This window comes from Haliotis rubra, unplaced genomic scaffold, assembly GCF_003918875.1.
Source record: "Haliotis rubra isolate DU_JTF1 unplaced genomic scaffold, ASM391887v1 Scf72, whole genome shotgun sequence".
Classification (NCBI taxonomy): domain Eukaryota; kingdom Metazoa; phylum Mollusca; class Gastropoda; order Lepetellida; family Haliotidae; genus Haliotis; species Haliotis rubra.
Genome location: NW_025767435.1, coordinates 1,366,229 through 1,385,953, shown reverse-complemented (window position 1 = coordinate 1,385,953; position 19,725 = coordinate 1,366,229). Strand labels below are relative to the sequence as shown.

Genomic DNA, 19,725 nt, shown 5'->3' with positions numbered 1-19,725 from the left:
AAAACGAATGCCGATTTCCGAAATAATCGGGATTTTCATAGCCAGACAGTGCATGCTCTTTGCTGTACAATTTCAACTGGAATGTGATTTCTGTGGCGTTGTGGCGATGCCTTTTAAATTCTTGTAAGAAATCTCATCAAAATCAACATTTTCAGGTATCGTCGATTTTTAACTTTTGTTACATATTTTTGACGATTGTTTGAACACAATTGGTAATTAATAGATTTTTAAAAATACAAAACGCATATGCGTTTCTTTTGTGGAATAGCATACATAAAGGAGGTGGTTCAAAATAGCGGTGGCAAAGTCAAATTCAGAAGAATGTTGGTGCTAACGATTGTTTTAATTTGTTCAATGAAATAGGAAGCTAACAAATTGAGACGACAATCTTTAATATATCTTAAGTGTGTTTGATTGTGAATAAGGGCATAAATTTTCAATGTATGAATAATAAATGCAAGTTCTTGTGCTGTGTTACGAGGAACCTTTATTAACTTGCATTTCAGAAAGGAATCCACAAACGTTTCAAAAGTATATAAAGCGCTCGTAATATACCCTTGTCAACTGCACTGGGCGTTTAATATTTTTCTGATTCGACAGAAGCTGTCAGCTCTTACCTTGTCATTTGCTTTATCTATTGTTTGTGTTATATGGCGGCGGTCCGTAAATGATCGAGTCTGGACCAGACAATCCAGTGAAAAACACCATGAGCATCGATCTGATGACAGATATCAACCAAGTCAGCGAGCCTGACCACCCGATCCCGTTAGTTGTCTCTCGACTAGCATGGGTTACTGAAGATCAGTTCTAACACCGGATGTTCTCGGGTCCCCTTACCTCGCCATGTCCTTTATATGGTTACTGAAGAATGGTTATTGAATAATTAATAGAGAACTTTCTTTGTTTGGTTGGTTGTTTGATTGTTTGTTTGTGTGCGTGCGTGCGTGCGTGCGTGCGTGCGTGCGTGCGTGCGTGCGTGCGTGCGTGCGTGCGTGCGTGCGTGTGCGTGCGTGTGTGTGCGGGCGTGTGATGGGTGCAAATGTATTTCCGTGTTGACCGAGTGATCGAAGATTTTTTCTCACATTGCAGTTTAGCAACGTTTCTCGTTATTTATGCAACATATTTCGTTCAAAGACGCCTGTAGGTATCTTAAACGGACATTAAGCTTAAGTTATACACTATATTGATGATGTTATACACTATGACTGACTGTGGTTGGTTTTACGCCGCTTTTAGCAATATTCCAGCAATATCACGGCGGGGGACACCAGAAATGGGCTTCACTCATTGTACCCATGTGGGGATTCGAACCAGGGTCTTCGGCGCGACGAGCCAACGCTTTAACCACTAGACTACCCCACCGCCAAGTTATACACTATGGTGATGACGTTATACACTATAGTGATGATGTTGTACACTATGGTGATGATGTTATACACTATATTGATGATGTTATACACTATGGTGATGATGTTGTACACTATAGTGATGATGTTATACCCCATAGTGATGATGTTATACTCTATGGTGATGATGTTGTACACTATGGTGATGATGTTATACACTATAGTGATGATGTTGTACCCTATAGTGATGATGTTATACTCTATGGTGATGATGTTGTACACTATGGTGATGATGTTGTACACTATGGTGATGATGTTATACACTATATTGATGATGTTATACACTATGGTGATGATGTTATACACTATAGTGATGATGTTATACACTATAGTGATGATGTTATACACTATGGTGATGATGTTATACACTATGGTGGTGATGTTGTACACTATAGTGATGATGTTGTACACTATAGTGATGATGTTATACACTATAGTTATGATGTTATACACTATAGTGATGATGATGTCTTTCAGTGGCATTTAGAAGTTGAACATTGAACTCACCTGATGAAGGGACCTGGAATGGTCTCGAAACGTCTTGAGAGAAATTAAAAAAGAAGTTTAATCCATAAAACTATCTTGGACATATAGTGATGATGTTATACATGATAGTGATAATGTTATACACTATAGTGATGAAGTTATACACTATATTGATGATGTTATACACCGTGGTGGTGATGTTATGGACTATAGTGATGATGTTATACACTATATTGATGCTGTTATACACTATAGTGATGATGTTATACACTATAGTGATGATGTTATACACTATAGTGATGATGTTATACACTATAGTGATGATGTTGTACACTATAGTGATGATGTTATACACTATATTGATGATGTTATACACCGTGGTGGTGATGTTATACACTATAGTGATGAAGTTATACACTATATTGATGATGTTATACACTATAGTGATGATGTTGTACACTATGGTGATGATGTTATACACTATGGTGGTGATGTTATACACTATGGTGATTATGTTGTACACTATGGTGGTGATGTTGTACACTATATTGATGATGTTATACACTATATTGATGATGTTATACACATATAGTGATGATGTTATACACTATAGTGATGATGTTATACTCTATGGTGATGATGTTATACACTATGGTGATGATGTTATACACTATAGTGATGATGTTATACACTATAGTGATGATGTTATACACTATGGTGATGATGTTATACACTATGGTGGTGATGTTGTACACTATAGTGATGATGTTGTACACTATAGTGATGATGTTATACACTATAGTTATGATGTTATACACTATAGTGATGATGATGTCTTTCAGTGGCATTTAGAAGTTGAACATTGAACTCACCTGATGAAGGGACCTGGAATGGTCTCGAAACGTCTTGAGAGAAATTAAAAAAGAAGTTTAATCCATAAAACTATCTTGGACATATAGTGATGATGTTGTACACTATAGTTATGATGTTATACACTATAGTTATGATGTTATACACTATAGTGATGATGTTATACACTATAGTTATGATGTTATACACTATAGTGATGATGTTATACATGATAGTGATAATGTTGTACACTATAGTGATGATGTTGTACACTATAGTGATGATGTTATACACTATAGTTATGATGTTATACACTATAGTGATGATGATGTCTTTCAGTGGCATTTAGAAGTTGAACATTGAACTCACCTAATGAAGGGATCTGGAATGGTCTCGAAACGTCTTGAGAGAAATTAAAAAAGAAGTTTAATCCATAAAACTATCTTGGACATATAGTGATGATGTTAGACATAATAGTGATAATGTTATACACTATAGTTATGATGTTATACACTATAGTGATGAAGTTATACACTATATTGATGATGCTATACACCGTGGTGGTGATGTTATACACTATAGTGATGATGTTATACACTATAGTGATGCTGTTATACACTATGGTGATGATGTTATACACTATAGTGATGATGTTATACACTATAGTGATGATGTTATACACTATGGTGATGATGTTGTACACTATGGTGGTGATGTTGTTCCCTATAGTGATGATGTTATACACTATAGTGATGAAGTTATACACTATATTGATGATGTTATACACCGTGGTGGTTATGTTATACACTATAGTGATGAAGTTATACACTATATTGATGATGTTATACACCGTGGTGGTGATGTTATACACTATAGTGATGATGTTATACACTATATTGATGATGTTATACACTATAGTGATGATGTTGTACACTATGGTGATGATGTTATACACTATGGTGGTGATGTTGTACACTATAGTGATGATGTTGTACACTATAGTGATGATGTTATACACTATAATGATGATGATATACACTATAGTGATGATGGTGTACACTATGGTGGTGATTATTGCGTTCATATGAGCTATGAAGCCTCGGCAACCACAGTAGCCACTGGTAGCCATATGTGATAAAAGGTGTTCTTCCAAGGCAAATTATGTCATATCTTATATGCTCTACACAATAACACAGAAATATTCTGAGTTACGGGTACATATACTTTGACATATATACTTTGACTAACGCTTAGTCTCTGAATATATCTAATATTGATACTAAAACAAACAAATCCTTCCAAATTGAAAAGGAGCCCCTTGAAGAAGGGAAATTCCGAACCCCGGGGAAATCTAGACTTGCTTCATTTAGGACTTTAGCGTTGCAGAAAGTTTTAGGTGGAACGGATAAGGCGGTTCAGGGACTGTGAGACAGACTTACTGATACCGACAGGTACCAATGGCGGCACAGATAACCAAAGACTAGGTATTCAGCGGGTAGCGGGGCATTTTTTTATCGGCTATAGGTAGCCACCTATATAGAGAAATGTCGGAAGGAATGAGGACAGATGTAGTTTAACCATTCCGGTCTAACAAGTGTCCTGTTACGAGGTGAGGTCGTTTAAACACCGCACTCAGCAATATGTCAGATCTATGGCGGCGATGTTTAAATAATCGAATGTGCTTCAGAGAATCCAGTGATCAACAGCATGAGCATCAATCTACACAATTGGGATACGATCACATGTGTCAACCATTTCAGCAAGCCTGACCACCCGGTCCCTTTAGTCGCCTCTTACGACAATCTTGAGTTACTGAAGTGAAGATCAATTCTAACCCGGATCTTCACGGGTATACACTAGGTGAGGGAGTGGAGTGAGTTTAGTTTTACGCCGCACTCAGCAATATTCCAGCTGTATGGCGGCGGTCTGTAAATAATCGAGACTGGACCAGACAGTTCAGTGATCAACAGCATGAGCATCGATCTGCGCAACTGGGAACCGATGACGTGTCAACCAAGCCAGCGAGCCTGACCACCCGTTGCCGTTAGTCGCCTCTTACGACAAGCATGGGTCACTGAAGGTTCATTCTAACCCGGGCCTTCACGGGTACACTGGGTGAGGGCTTGTGTGAGTGTATATTATACACACAAGTCGGTATCCCTGCTTCCTCAAGCCACCCACTTGTCACTGTCTCGTGTTATAGGGCCGGAAGGGTAGCCAAGTGATAACACGTTCTCTCGTCACACCGAAGACCTGGGTTCGATTCCCCACATTGGTACAATGTGTGTGAAGTCCATTTCTGGTGTTCCCTCCGTGATTTTGCTGAAATATTGCTAAAAGCGGCGTAAAACTATACTCACTCCCTCACTGATGCTGTAAGGCAAAGGGTGCTTTACATAAGCATGTAATTTACATATGTACTCATGTCAGCACATTGAACATCACTACTGGCGTGTTTGGGAATACTCCACAGGAGACAGCGTTATGTAAGAATTATGCTCTCACCATTACACCGCCCCTTGCTCATGCCAGAATTCTGTTATCGCACATTCGAATCACACATGCCTAATCCAAGGCTTCACCAAAGAGCAAAACGTCTTAGATGTATCAAGCTAACACAACAGGTCAAGGTAACAGGTCAAGTTATAATCAAGTCTGGACCCGCAAACAGGTTTTTCAGTCTCGGTATACGTTGACCCGCAGTGTCGCACTGGTCGCACACTGGTGGGGGGAGAATGGTTCATGCCGGCTTTAGCAATACCCCAGCAATGTCACGTCGGGGAACACCAGTAATAGGCTTTACACATTGTACCCATGTGGGGAATCGAACAGGAGTTCGAACGCTAAACCACTACAGGTCATGTGTGGGTAAACTGGGGACGACAAGGAATGAAAGGTGTGGGTATACTGGGGAGGATAGGTGTGGGTATAATGGGAAGGACAGGTGTGGATATACAGGGGAGGACAGGTGTGGATATAATGGGGAAGGCAGGTGTGGATATACAGGGGAGGACAGGTGTGTGTATACTGGGGAGGACAGGTGTGGATATACTGGGGAGGACAGGTGTGGATATAATGGGGAAGACAGGTGTGGATATACAGGGGAGGACAGGTGTGTGTATAATGGGGAGGACAGGTGTGGATATACTGGGGAGGACAGGTGTGGATATACAGGGGAGGACAGGTGTGGGTATACTGGGGAGGACAGGTGTGGGTATACTGGGGAGGACAGGTGTGGGTATACTGGGGAGGACAGGTGTGGGTATACTGGGGAGGACTGGGGAGGACAGGTGTGGGTATACTGGGGAGGACAGGTGTGGATATACTGGGGAGGACAGGTGTGGGTATACTGGGGAGGACAGGTGTGGATATACTGGGGAGGACAGGTGTGGATATATTGGGGAGGACGGGTGTGGATATACTGGGGAGGACAGGTGTGGATATACAGGGGAGGACAGGTGTGGATATAATGGGGAAGACAGGTGTGGATATACTGGGGAGGACAGGTGAGGGTATACTGGGGAGGACAGGTGTGGGTATACTGGGGAGGACAGGTGTGGGTGGGTATACTGGGGAGGACAGGTGTGTGTATACTGGGGAGGACAGGTGTGGGTATACTGGGGAGGACACGTGCATGTATACTGACCCCTAGGAATGTTTGTAAAACAGCTTCAACTCTCTTACTCCCTCTGTATTCCTTCGTGAGTCCACAACCACACAACCGAGAATTCCTTTATTGCTGAAATGTGCGATGACACATTTTATCTTGCAGCGCATCATCGAAACTTTTCAATAGTTTGGAAATATTTCAACTGACATTCTGATACAGCAATTATTTGCTTTGGCCTGATCTTACGTAAGACGCTTACGGTAAATAATAATCGGATGATTGTGATATGTTTTTATGGGGTAATCGCATTAACACACAGTTTCGGTAATCATAACGATCGCTGTGTGTAATACATTACATCGATTGACGGGTATTGACGGACTGTCTTATATTACAAGAACAGACAAATGTGAAACAACACGACTGCGCTTGTATATTGGGTGTTTCCTGTTCTTTTATACAGAAGCTATTTACCGAGAGCGTTACATTGGAGAGAGACCATGCCTTTAAATGTCACCCTCAACCCGATGAAGTGCAAAGTGTATTACATGTGTTTATTTTACAGGGGTTTTAAATAGTTGCGTGAGTTAAGCCGTCACGTGACCCGCGTGCGACAAATCCGGTGATCTTGTGGAGTCGGTGTGTGTGTGTGTGTGTGTGTGTGTGTGTGTGTGTGTGTGTGTGTGTGTGTGTGTGTGTTAATCGTGACCTTCACTATGTGACGAGCACTGATCTCACGCGTAATTGCAATTTAATTACATCTGCTGACACATAGCTATACAACTTGCAGCAATTACTACCCAACAGTCAGTGGAAGGTAATTGCCATTAACAGACATCACGTACGAGAATGCTGAAAATAAATATTTAGAACCGTGGTGAGACATGGCGTATATATTTACTTTAGTCGATAGTTTCTACATCGTACCACGGCTAAACCCGTACACAGGCTAGTTTTATGATGTGCAAACGGATTCCTCAGCTAGCGTCTTTCTGTAATTTATGTGATCAAATATTGTCGTATTTACCATTGTCATAAACCTCCATCGGGAAATCTAGCTCAAGTAAAGTCATGCTAAAGATTCAAGACTCGCCGTTACAATGGAACTTCTTACTGAGTACTGAACATTACTGCTTGACATATGGAAGGAACATATATGCTTGTCTTTCCGAAATATATCCATCTGATCAAAATAAAATGTCATAGTTACATTAACCAAGATATATACTCGAGAGCGCCTACTTTAAAAAAATGATTTGTATAAACTACACATCACACGAGCCTTGGCTTTTTATTCCCTGCCTCAGCCTGTCCCCAAATGCGGAAGTGCGTGACGTCACGGATTCTCTCCTACCCACGTGACGTCACAACAACACTTCCCTCAGAGTAATGGCGTATAGCGAGAGAGGGACACTCCCTCTGCAAGTAGGGGAGGTTTAGTCTGGGCTCACCGCGAGACGTGTCAGTGGATTAACCCAACAATAACCCTAGGATACTAATGAACTTTTCCTCTAACCAAAATGGCAGCTGTAAACAATATTCCTCGTGACATACAAGGTAAGTGACGGAGGGTTTCCCATCAAGATTCTCCAGAAAATCGTGTCGTTTAACGCTTTCAACCACTTCCTGTGTATTTGAGCAGACACCTGCTGATTTGCAAGACAGTATTTCACCTAAAAATAAATTAAATACCCTCACAATTTTCATGTATTCCAGACAGTATTCGCGATGTGGTTGACAGACGTATGAAATTCAGCATTAAGCGTATGGTCAGGCAGGAAGTGCGCCCTGAAAAGCTCGAAAATAGAATCCTGGTAAGTGACATATAATTTTTTGGGCATTAGCCAATCTGTCACATGCATCTCACTTCCTAGTTAGAGGTCTGGCGGGCATATCGGCCGCAGAGAAGGCCACAGTCTGTGTTGAACTCACATGTATTTACAGTATTTAAACTCTAGGTGTCCCTGTTTACATCGACTGGGTTGGGGTGTGACACGAAGAATGAGACGAGCCTAACAGTCGATCACTTGTGATTGCTCGCCACATTTGCCCTTGTTCTGTGTGAGGGAAGCTTGTTTGGTTTGGAATTACAATGTGGACATAGTTGATTTGTTACCTGTATTTGACAGTGGTATATGTGCCCAGATGTTGCCAATAATGGTAACCGGCCTTTGAATCATCTCTTGCCTAGAAATAGATGGTTATTGTTTAGGTTTGAGATGGTTTGAGTAATCTGATTTCTGAAGTGTGCAACCCTATATGCTGTGATGTTCAGTAATCTCTAACATGTATGTGAGGTATGCTTGTATCAAACAATACAGGGATATGTATCAGTGTTGCTTGCTTGGTAAATCTCGGTGACATGTTCATCACCATGGAGGTTACCTAAGACTTTACGGAACGACCCCTCTTAGCCTCAACAGCACTAAAATCCTGTTTAACATTAGTGACAACTCGACAAGAGTTCGCTCAAACAACACTGCAGACCTACTGTACAATTGAAGTCTTTCACAGCAATGGGTCTTCTGGCTGAGGATGTAGTTCTCTTTGTGAAAACCACTATTACAATCCAATATATAATTATATAACTATATTTTTCAAAAATGTGTCATAATTTTGTGGCATTTTTGAAGCTGTAGTATCAACTAGACCAGAGTTGAATTAAAAGAATGAATAAGTTAAAATCTTTATGCCTGCTCCTCTTCAGTTGATGTGTTACATACTCTGCACAAATTTTTCTGAGTGACATGAATATATTTCTAAGAGGATGTCAGATGTAGAACAATATGTATTCTTTCTTATTCCAACACCACAGAAACATAATCATAGCTCTTAACTAAATAAGCAGCTATTGAAGTGTTTATAGATTTTGATTTTATATCATAATGCTTCTATTGTACCATATGAAACCCCAAGTAAAATGACAAAAACGTTAGCAAACAAGACTTCTGTTGATAAAAATCTTCATTTTGAAGACGAGAAGTGCGATGATACAATCTATTAATTCCTGTTCAATAGAAATCACTCTCCTGTGCAGCCCATAATTATTCAACCAATGCTCCATCACACCTGGCCCCCCTTCAGTGACCATTGCGCAGCATGATGTCATTGTATTTGATGTATTTCAAGGTGTGTTCAGTCTCTAACAATCATGTCACATGCTACATAAAAGAGAGAAATTCAAAATTTAGTAATTTCCACTTCTACTGTCCCATTAAGTATTAATAGGAAAAGTCTTTTTGAAAGTTTCCTTTCAACCCCTGATCAAAGATTTTGAAAACACTATCTTCAGGCAAGCATGCAAAGGTGGACCAGCTTCCATGATCTGCATTAGCTTGATAATGTGAAGCAGTGATTTATGCCTGTATGCATGGTGAAAGCATTTAATGATTACATTGTATATTCATGGTCGTGTATTGAACAAAGACTTGCTTATTTCAAAGACAATTAACAATTGGAAGCATTTCTCAACATGAAAAGGCGATTATGGAATCTGGTTATTACAGTCTGGCTTCGGACCGACTCATTTGTCCGGATTGTAAAGCAGTCCGGATTAGACAACTTTTGTCCGTTACCGTGTTCACTGTCAAGATGAGTTACCTACCGTTGTTAAGGACAACCAACAACTTGAATCGTTCTTTTTTGTTTATGCTCAATATATTATTTATGCTTTCATTGGATAAAGTCTGTTAACATGAATTGCTTCTGCCTCTGTAAATTTCCACGTAATACAATGTTTTCAGTCATTAACCATTGTGAACAGAAGTAACAGAGATGTTTATTCAACGGACTGTTATTTTAGTCAGCTACGTCCGGATTACGAAGCACTGTTCTCATAGCAAGTTGGTTGTCGGGACTGTTATTTTAGTAAATTCGTAATTGAGAGAGTCCGGATTATAATGCTTTGATGATAAATTAAGAACAATTTTGCTGGAGGGTAGTCCAGATTATGGAGAAAACCGGATGACACAGAGTCCGGATTTGACAGATTCCACGGTAATAGACTTGATGAAAAGTATTAGAACTTACACTAAAGTTACAGCTAATCTTGGGTCTGTGTACTATCCCGCAGAGGACTTATTAAACATTATGTCACAGTTTCTAACAGACGGACCGTTAAATGTATGCCCATTCTTTCATCCTAAATTCTTTGCATAAATAAGAGTTCGACGAAAGGGCAGGCTACGGGAATCCTTCCCGTCATCATATATCCATATCTAAACATGACCAGTAGTGCAGGTTGTCATACGTCATCAGGGCCTACCAGGCTGAAGAAACAAATGTTGTCAAACTGGTCCTTATTTTCCTTGTGACATTTTTATGAAACTAGCTGTCACAATACTTATTAAGACGGTAAAACATATGTAAATAAACACATTGTTAGGTGGATATCATGATCGGTCATGGATGACAAATATACAACTTTTCATATGACCCTGCAGGTTGCGATTTTGCTATTTACAACTGGCACTGGTGCATGTTAACAATGGCTGGTGAAGGCTACCTTCAGTAACAGGTTGCACCTGGGGCAGGTAACAATAAATCCTCCAACATCTTACAGCTGTCATCATGTGTTTTAGTTAGGAAGTAAGTGGCTGGAAGTAGTACGTTTCTGTCAACGTGACTTGTTACAAGCAGAAACATTCGTGCGCCCATAATCAGTAACATAGCAGTAATCATATAATTGAGATTTATAAATAAAGGTCACGCACAATTGAAACAGAACCTTTCGTTATTGATGATCATGGGGTCAGGTTCTGTTGAATGTGTCTGATACTGAGTACTTGTTATGAAAATTGATAAACATGTAATGAAGCTACTTATTAGAACCAGTCACATTAACTTATGGTGCAACCAAAGTTTTTATGGTGCAGCCAAACCTATAAGCCAGGTTGCACTTGGTGCAGGTACTGAATGAAAACGAAATCGCTCCCTGCTGTAAAAACCTGTACAGTCAGGTGGCTCTCACTTTAAGGAATCCTGAATAATGAACCTGTGTTTTGACAGCTCTATTCTTTAAGATAATACGTCAGTGTCTTAAGTATGTTGATTCAAGACATAGGTCTAGTTAAGCATTACGTTACCATGGTTATCAGCATAATCTTGATAATTAGATGCATTGGTGAGTTGTGATATTTAGAAGATGTAATTAGCTACCCCCTATCAGTAAATGAAGCTAGTATATTTCGTGATTACATATTGAATCAATTGTTTTCTGTTTGTCCATAGTCAACATTCAGCTGTTAATGAAAGCCATATTGTATGTGTCCCACTGCCCTGTCATGACAGGGGTCTATAAAGAATGCAGGACTTCGTATGTTATTGCAGACAAATATCTCAAGGGTGTGGTTGAGAGGAAATTCTGCCAGTCCAGTCAGTCAGACTGCGTAACAAGTGTTATACATATTATATTCTTTCTTTAGATCCACAGTGGGTGTTTACAGTGAAATATAGGGCTTCATTCTTGTGACACATTAAGCTGCTGCCTACTGGATAATTTGGATCCGAAAACTCCTGATCTAATAAAAATTCTGCTTGAAAACTGATTAGTATTAAACAGTTTCTGACATTGCTGTGACAAGTATTGATATACAAATGTTTACAGGTAGGATGTTTGTGAACACGATGATGTTAGGAAATGTGAAATATGGAGTCTCCTGGTAAAGCAATCTTTGAACCTCTTCGGCTCCATCCTCAGTAAGTCATCACCATTTGACTGACTGAGTTTGGTTTACGCCACTTTTAGCAATATTCCAGCAACATCACAGCGGGGGACACCAGAAATGGGCTTCTCGTGAGTGAGTGACGAGAACATTTTATAATTATATTAAAGATGAATAAAGTTAGAAATTAAAAAACCTGTTGACGAAGAACAGTAAAACTACTAGTGTATCACAGATATCCATTTAAAACTAGCAATAAAATCTAAAATATTGGAACTATAAATGAAATGATTCAGGAAAACAGTACAGGGTAATTGTGTCATTCCAGATGAACTTTAGTTAAAGATTACTAATGGTGGTCAGCTTGACAAATACAAACTACAAATTTTGAGAATATATTCCTCACCACATGTGTCATTCATATCTTGATGTTTTGGTAAAATGATTCGTTTTGGCCAAGATTTATGAATATTCATATCCAATAGGAAGATGCTACATAACAACTTCAAATATTAGTTTGTCAGTGAGCTGCTGTCAGCAATTTTTCCACAGTGTTACTGTAGATTCCACTGGGAATCAAACTCAGTCTTCCAGTATGTTTTGGGCCGGTGGGGTAGCCTAGTGGTTAAAGTGTTCACTCATCACGCAGAAGGCCCGGGTTCGATTCCCCACATGGGTAAAATGTGTAAAGCCCATTTCTGGTGTACCCTGCCATGATATTGGTGGAATATTGCTAAAAGCGGCATATTGCTGATCTCACTCACTCACTCACTCACTCCAGTTTGTGTCATTTGGTTAGAAAGTCATGAAAATGTCCTCCATATCCTTAACTGAAGAATGACTGATGTATTTTATGTTGCCTTGGGCAATGAGTCTCTATAATAGCATTACCATTACATACAGGCTGTCTTTGGCCATATTTAATTATGTTTAATAGCCTGACAAATGATTAACTGTCCTTGGTGGAATACTCAAAGGGACAGGACTGTATTGGGACCTGTTATGGCGGATGTTTACTTTGTGATGAATTATGAGATTATATGTCTATCCTGACACAGACTAAGTTTTGTAGACTTCAGTAACCAGCTGTGAGTCATAGGTCAGGCTGAGTAGTAGAGGTGAGTTTCTTCCTTTGGGGCAAATATCAAGCAATTTGTCACCTATCAGTCTTTACTTGTCACCTGGTTTATATCAACATAACTAAAACGTGTGTATTCATATCCTTTTATGGTCCATTTGTTATTAGAAACATTAGGGAAACACTTTGGAAACCATTACATTGATCAGGATGTCATTTGCATTGACAGTTATTTTGACTTATGGCTGTTGAGATTTTCCTCAACCAGAGTTATACCCCTTGGGCAAACTTGGTAATTCTTGACATGTTGTATTTCAACTTATTAATTACTACTTGATCAATAATCCGATTACTTTGGGTGTTATTTAAATAATGCTTTGGTGTTATTCCATCTGTGATACTCGTATGATGATGCAGATGCTGTCGTCCCTCTTATCATTGCTTATGACATTTGTGTGATGAGATAGATGGTAATAGACTGTGATGATACGAGTGTTATCTCACTAATGATACGGGTGTGATGATACTTGGGTTATATCTATGGTGAAATTTGTGTCATGATCCAGCTGTTAATGCACTTGTGATAAAGATATATTGACCCTTAGCATAGGGAGGTAGTACTTGTTGAGTTACTTCCCGGTTAGTTCAGTAATCAAGTATTGATAAGGTATTGATTACTGTTGTTTTTCAGAATATGCATATACTAAGAACTGTCATAACATGCATCTGTTTAAGAATTGAATGTCACTTTGTGTGTTTGCACTGAAAAATGAACGATGTCAAAGCGTTGTTCAAACTCGTGTGAACGAGCGAGTTCACACGAGAGTTACTTGGGACTTGGGACAGGTATGTCGGTCGGTAATGAACCTTGAAATTTAGATCACATGACCGCTCTCTCAACCAACCAACGTTCGGGAATCTGTGTAAACTTCAAAGTACGAAATTATTTTAATATGAATCCTCATCATTGCTCATGTCTTTGATCATGGACCTTATGTTATTATTATTTTTTTGTTTGTTTGTTTAACGCAAAACACTCAGCAATATTCCAGCTATATGGCAGCAGTCTGTAAATAACTGGGTCTGGACCAGACAATCTTGTGATCAACAACATGAACTATCAATCTACGCAATTGATACAATGACATTTGTCAACCACTTCAGCTAGTCTGACCACCCGATCCCGTTAGTCGCCTCTTACAAGCATGGGTTACTGACGATCAATACTAACCCGGATCTTCAGGTCGAAGGAACTGACGAACAGTAGACATTGTTTAACAGCAACTTGTGAGAGTCACATTTGTTGACTTTTATCTTTGAAATAGTTTCCATTAACCATGGTAACTGCAATAACTACACCCTGGATTGGAAAAAAAGGATAAATATGAAAGCAGGTTTTATAGCTTCATTCAGTTGATGTGTGTGGAACACAGAGATTGAGAATGGTAGTACTTTGAACATTGTTCATGTTGACAAATTACTTCAATAGGATCCAAGGTCAGTACAGGATCAGAGTATAGCACACGTCAGAGCATCAGTGTCAGGGCCCTGTGACTTGGCTAATTGCTTGTTATCGCACACAACAGGGTGGATTGGTTGGTTTTATCCAGACTACCATGGTCTGCTTGTTGTAAGGGCATCAGCATTAAAGCTCTGTGACTTGGCTATTTGGTTGTCATCATTCGCTGAGGCATGGGGTAGCCTAGTGGTTAAAGTGTTCACTCATCATGCCGAAGGCCTGGATTCGATTCCCCACATGGGTACTATATGTGAAACCCATTCCTGGTGTCTCCTGCCTTGATAATACTGGAATATTGCTAAAAGCGACATAAATCCAACTCGCACACTTACTATCATTCATTAATAGCATGGATCATTGCATTTGTTCCATCCCTGTTGTTTTCAGTCCAGACTGAAATATTTACAGTCATTTATTATGTTATTGATACTGCTGAGTGTTGATTCAGGCTGATGCTCTTAAACTCATAGATCAGCAGTGTTCACGAATGGTGTTTCAAGTAACAGGACATTGGGTCCTGTAAGTTTCAGATGTCTGTCTGACCCACTGAAAATTCACAGGACCCATGGAATAAATTTAAACACACATTTCAGATCTAACATTTCTTATAACTGGCATTGAAATTATTAACAAACATAAGATTTATAAACAGCAACCAAGTGTCACATGTCACATATAACAACTTCAGTCAAAGTCATTGTGAAATATGCAGTCAGACACTGGGGCCGGCAGGTTGTACACTTCTGTCTGACCGTTTGCGAATCTGCCAGAATCTGTACAGAAGTTTGGGGATAGGTTGGGGAGGGGGGCACTGTAGGGTGGCCCAGGAGATCAGGTTTTCACAGCTTTGCATAGACTTAGGTTTGAGACTTCCAAAGGGACCTGTCATTTTTTAAGCTTCCCACCAGAAGGGTAGCATGTTTGCCACAGCACACCGGGGGTACAATAGGTACATGTGAAGGCCTTTCAGGGTTAGGGTTAGATGTAGTGCGGTCGTGTGAACTGCACAGTGGGGAAGCCAGTTTACCTTGACTTGTGTCTGTCTACTTCCTGGTTATCTGATTGTATGGGATAGAGCTGGGAAGACTTGGTTCGACAAACAACTGAGTCGATGATACAGTAACCTGATACAGTCTTCAAGTTTGTATCCTGGTTCAGAGATACAGTACAACCAGATATTATTGAGAATTTAAAGATTGTAAATTTTTTATTTATTTCACTCATTACTCACGTATTAAATGTGAATATTAGCAGAACATAACTCCAGATTCAAAGACAGGTGAACTGTTAATATTTTGTCAAGTCACCATGGGCAGCAATGCAGGCTTCAATGCGGCAGGGCATACTACTGATCAAAGTCGTGGTCCATGCTGTCCTAATATCGGACCACCTCTTCTTTCATTTCAGCAATATTTGTCAGATTTTTCTTATTGACACTTTCCTTCATAAGTCCCCAAACATTTTCTATTGGATTTAGGTCAGGGCTATAGCTTGGCCAATCTAATAATGTCATATTTTGGGTCCGAAAGCAGGCCTGTGAATGCTTTGAACGATGTTTTTGGTCGTTGTCCTGCTGGAAAATCCAAACATTTCAATAGAACACGTGAGCAGATGGAAGTAAATGTCCCTCGAGAATATCTGTGTACCGCTCATTGTTCATATTCCCTTTAAATACACAGAGGGGCCCCTAACACAGATATGCCACCCCACACGTTAAATTTCGGACTGTACTTTGGGCGCTGATACAAAGGTTTTTCAGTTTGTTTGGTCCAAAATTTCAGTGTATTAGGAAATAGTCACACAGAACTTTCATCTGAGAAAATCACATTGTCCCAGTTAACATTTCTATGCTGTAAGCACCAGTTCAACCTTCGCTTCTTTTGTTCAGGTTTCATGATCGGTGATGGAATTCCTCGACTTTTCTGCCAACCCATTGCATGCAGCTCAGTTCTAATTGTCTCCTTACTGACAGCCACAGTTCCTCTATCAATCATATCCAGCCTTAAGTTTTCTAAACTCCTTCGCTTGTTTTTAGAAACAAGAATACCAAGCCGCCTCCTGTCACCGACAGTCAATTTTCTGGGCCTACCTGCGCCTCCCTGGTGCTCAATGCCACGTCCATTTGCAATATTTTTCAAAACACAATACACAGTGGACAAAGGGATGCCTGTTCTACTTGAAATCAGTTTAGCTGATCTGATGTCCTTGTTATAATACTCTAAAATCAACTTCCTCTTCTCTAAATCATCCATATTGAGGATCACTGAAAATGTCGTCTGCTAGCAAGTAAACAAAGGGGGGTAACTCTTCACAAACTAATGAAAAAGGATGAACGGAGTTGTCTCTCTTGAATGAAACCAAGCACTTGATAGCTGGTCAAGGTTGTTTATACTAGAAATCCAATTAAACATATTCCTAAAATTCTCAATAATTTCTGGTCATACTATACTTTGTTATGCTCCGCTGTTCATGTATTTCCAACCATCTCCATGGGAGTGGTTAACACATTAAGTTAGTATTGGGGATTGGACATTTGAAATATATTTCAAGGCAGTTAATACTTTATGCAGTTGTGATTAATGTTTTCTCATTTCTTTTATTAGTCATTGTTGCCGGCAGGCTTTATAGGTGCAGCACGTACGTGAATATGCAGCCTGTCACTGCCATCAGGAAATCAAGATTATAACAAACTCAAAGAGACCTCTAGTTTAGTTCGTTAAACTGAAGTTCTTTTTTACTAAAACATACAGCAAGTTCTTTCGGCAAAACTATTTGTTATGTATATCACTTCATTTATATAGAAGTGTTTGTTATATATGTAGTTTACTGTACGTAAATTCCCCCAAATATATTCCATGTTTCAGGTTACCTATGATTTCCATGTACATCTTGAAAGTTTTAATCCAGGGTTTCTGATTCGTTCATTTTTAAAAACTGCTTGATGTCCAGAATGTCCTCATACTGTACATCGGGGCGGTGGGGTAGCCCAGTGGTTAAAGCGTTTGCTTGTCACGCAGAAGACCTGGGTTCGATTCCCCACATGGCTACAATGTATGAAGCTCATTTTTGGTGTCCCCTGCCGTGATATTGTTTGAAGATTGCTAAAAGCAGCGTAAAACTAAACTCACTCACTCTGAGAGTATATCATGTGTATGTCTAGCAGCCTCACTCTGTTACATATGAAACCTGTGAAGATCCGGGTTAGAATTGATCTTCAGTAACACATGTGTTGTAAGAGGCGACAAACAGGATCGGGTAGTCAGACTCTCTGACTTGGTTGACACATGGCCATCATATCCCAATTGCGTAAAACGATGCTCATGATGACGTTAATCACTGGATTGTCTGGTCCAGACTTGATCAATTACAGACCGCCGCCATATGCCTGGAATATTGCTGGGCGCTGCGTTAAACAACAAACCAACCATCTGTTAAACATGAACATGAACCGATATGTACAGCTGCTGAATTACTTTAAAACTATGATTATGAACTGTATAGATGACAAAGGTCATGTCTCTATGTTTATACAAACACCTGTAGAGTATCACGTCTGGTAATCTTCTCAGGATTTAGACCCGTGAAGATCAGCGTTAGAATTGGTCTTTTATTTAGTAACTCATGCTTGTCTTAAACGGCGACTGACAGGATCAGGTGGTCAGGTTTCCTGACTTGGTTGACACATGCCATCGTATCCCAATTGTGTAGATCGATGCTCATGCTGTTGTTCACTGGATTGTCTGGTCCAGACTCGATTATTTACAGACCACTGCCATATAGCTGGAATATTGCTGAGTGCGACCAACCAACCAACTGTTACATATGAACATGAACAGATACGTATAGATGCTTAATTACTTAAAAATTCAACTAAAGCTTTGATTATGCAGGGATTTACAGGATGCGAATTCCTGCGTCCTATACGCATAAGATTGACAAAGGACTCAACAAAATTTATTAGCGCATCCACAGGGAAGCAGAAAAAGTCCAAATACTCTTTGTACAAATTCCAATCAAGTAACAATAAGTTTCACTGAGTTCGCTACTAGCTGGGTTATGGTAGTATTTGCAATTTAATTACTGTAACAATTAATGTGATGATCATGATACACAATACAAAAACAGTATTAATAAAAATATTTAAGTGTCTGGGAACCCCCTTTTGTAGTCCAGGACCCCTGAAAATTAAGAGTATGAGTTCCAGGGACCCTCAAATACAGGACTCAAGGTAAATCCCTGATTATGAACTGCATTGATCTATACCAAAGGTCATGTCTCTATGATTGGAGTATCTCATCAGGTAAGCTTCTTACGATTTAGTGCTGTTGTCATAAAGTGGGGACCAGGTGGTCAAGAGGCTTGCCTTTCTCATGCTGTCAATCACTGGATTGTCTGGTCCAGACATTACAGGTTAAATAATACAGACAACGGCTTAAAACAACATTCATCCATTCACTGATGGTCTACACATCCAGACACACCAGCTGGCTCAGAAAATGTAAATATTAGTTACTTGAATATTTCCGTGGTGGATCTATGATTGGTCACACTGGTGTTAGATATTACCACTTTGTTAAGTAGTAATGGCTGGTTGTAACAAACTGGCCATCCTGTGATCATGGTGATGTTAAGGAATTGTCACAGAAATAGAGTGCAGATAGCATTTGATTAGCCCTTTTGTGTTCGTGTTAACACAAATCAAATACAATTAGACCATGACTGCTTATGGACTGTTCTTTCCTCATTGGGCGATGGGGTAGCCTAGTGGTTAAAGCGTTGGCTCGTCACGCCGAAGACCCGGGTTCCAATCCCCAAATGGGTACAATGTGTGAAGCCCATTTCTGTTGTCCCCCGCCGTGATGTTGCTGGAATATTGCTAAAAGCGGTGTAAAACCAAACTCAGTCAGTCAGTCTTTCCTCATTAGCTGATGAGAGAATGGGCAGGGCTTGTGACATACTGTATAATTGTGCTTAACGATGTTGCTGATTTCTGTTACTGTCTAAAGTAAATAAACTTATATTTTTCTGTTAGTCATTAAATAATAAGTCTCTGAAGTTATTATTGACATTTTTTGTAATGAGAATTGACATTAATATGTTTTATTAATTCAACA

The 19,725-nt window shown here is 39.6% G+C and overlaps 1 protein-coding gene across 1 annotated transcript in view; it reads left to right on the top strand.

Annotated features, from left to right (window-relative positions):
• Positions 1-7,732: 7,732 nt before the first annotated feature.
• LOC124259349 (F-actin-uncapping protein LRRC16A-like) overlaps positions 7,733-19,725 on the top strand; it is a 106,399-nt gene continuing 94,406 nt past the window's right edge. The window contains 2 exon segments of the mRNA XM_046693472.1: positions 7,733-7,908; positions 8,068-8,165. Coding sequence (XP_046549428.1) covers positions 7,872-7,908; positions 8,068-8,165 — 135 coding nt within the window. The 5' untranslated portion in view covers positions 7,733-7,871.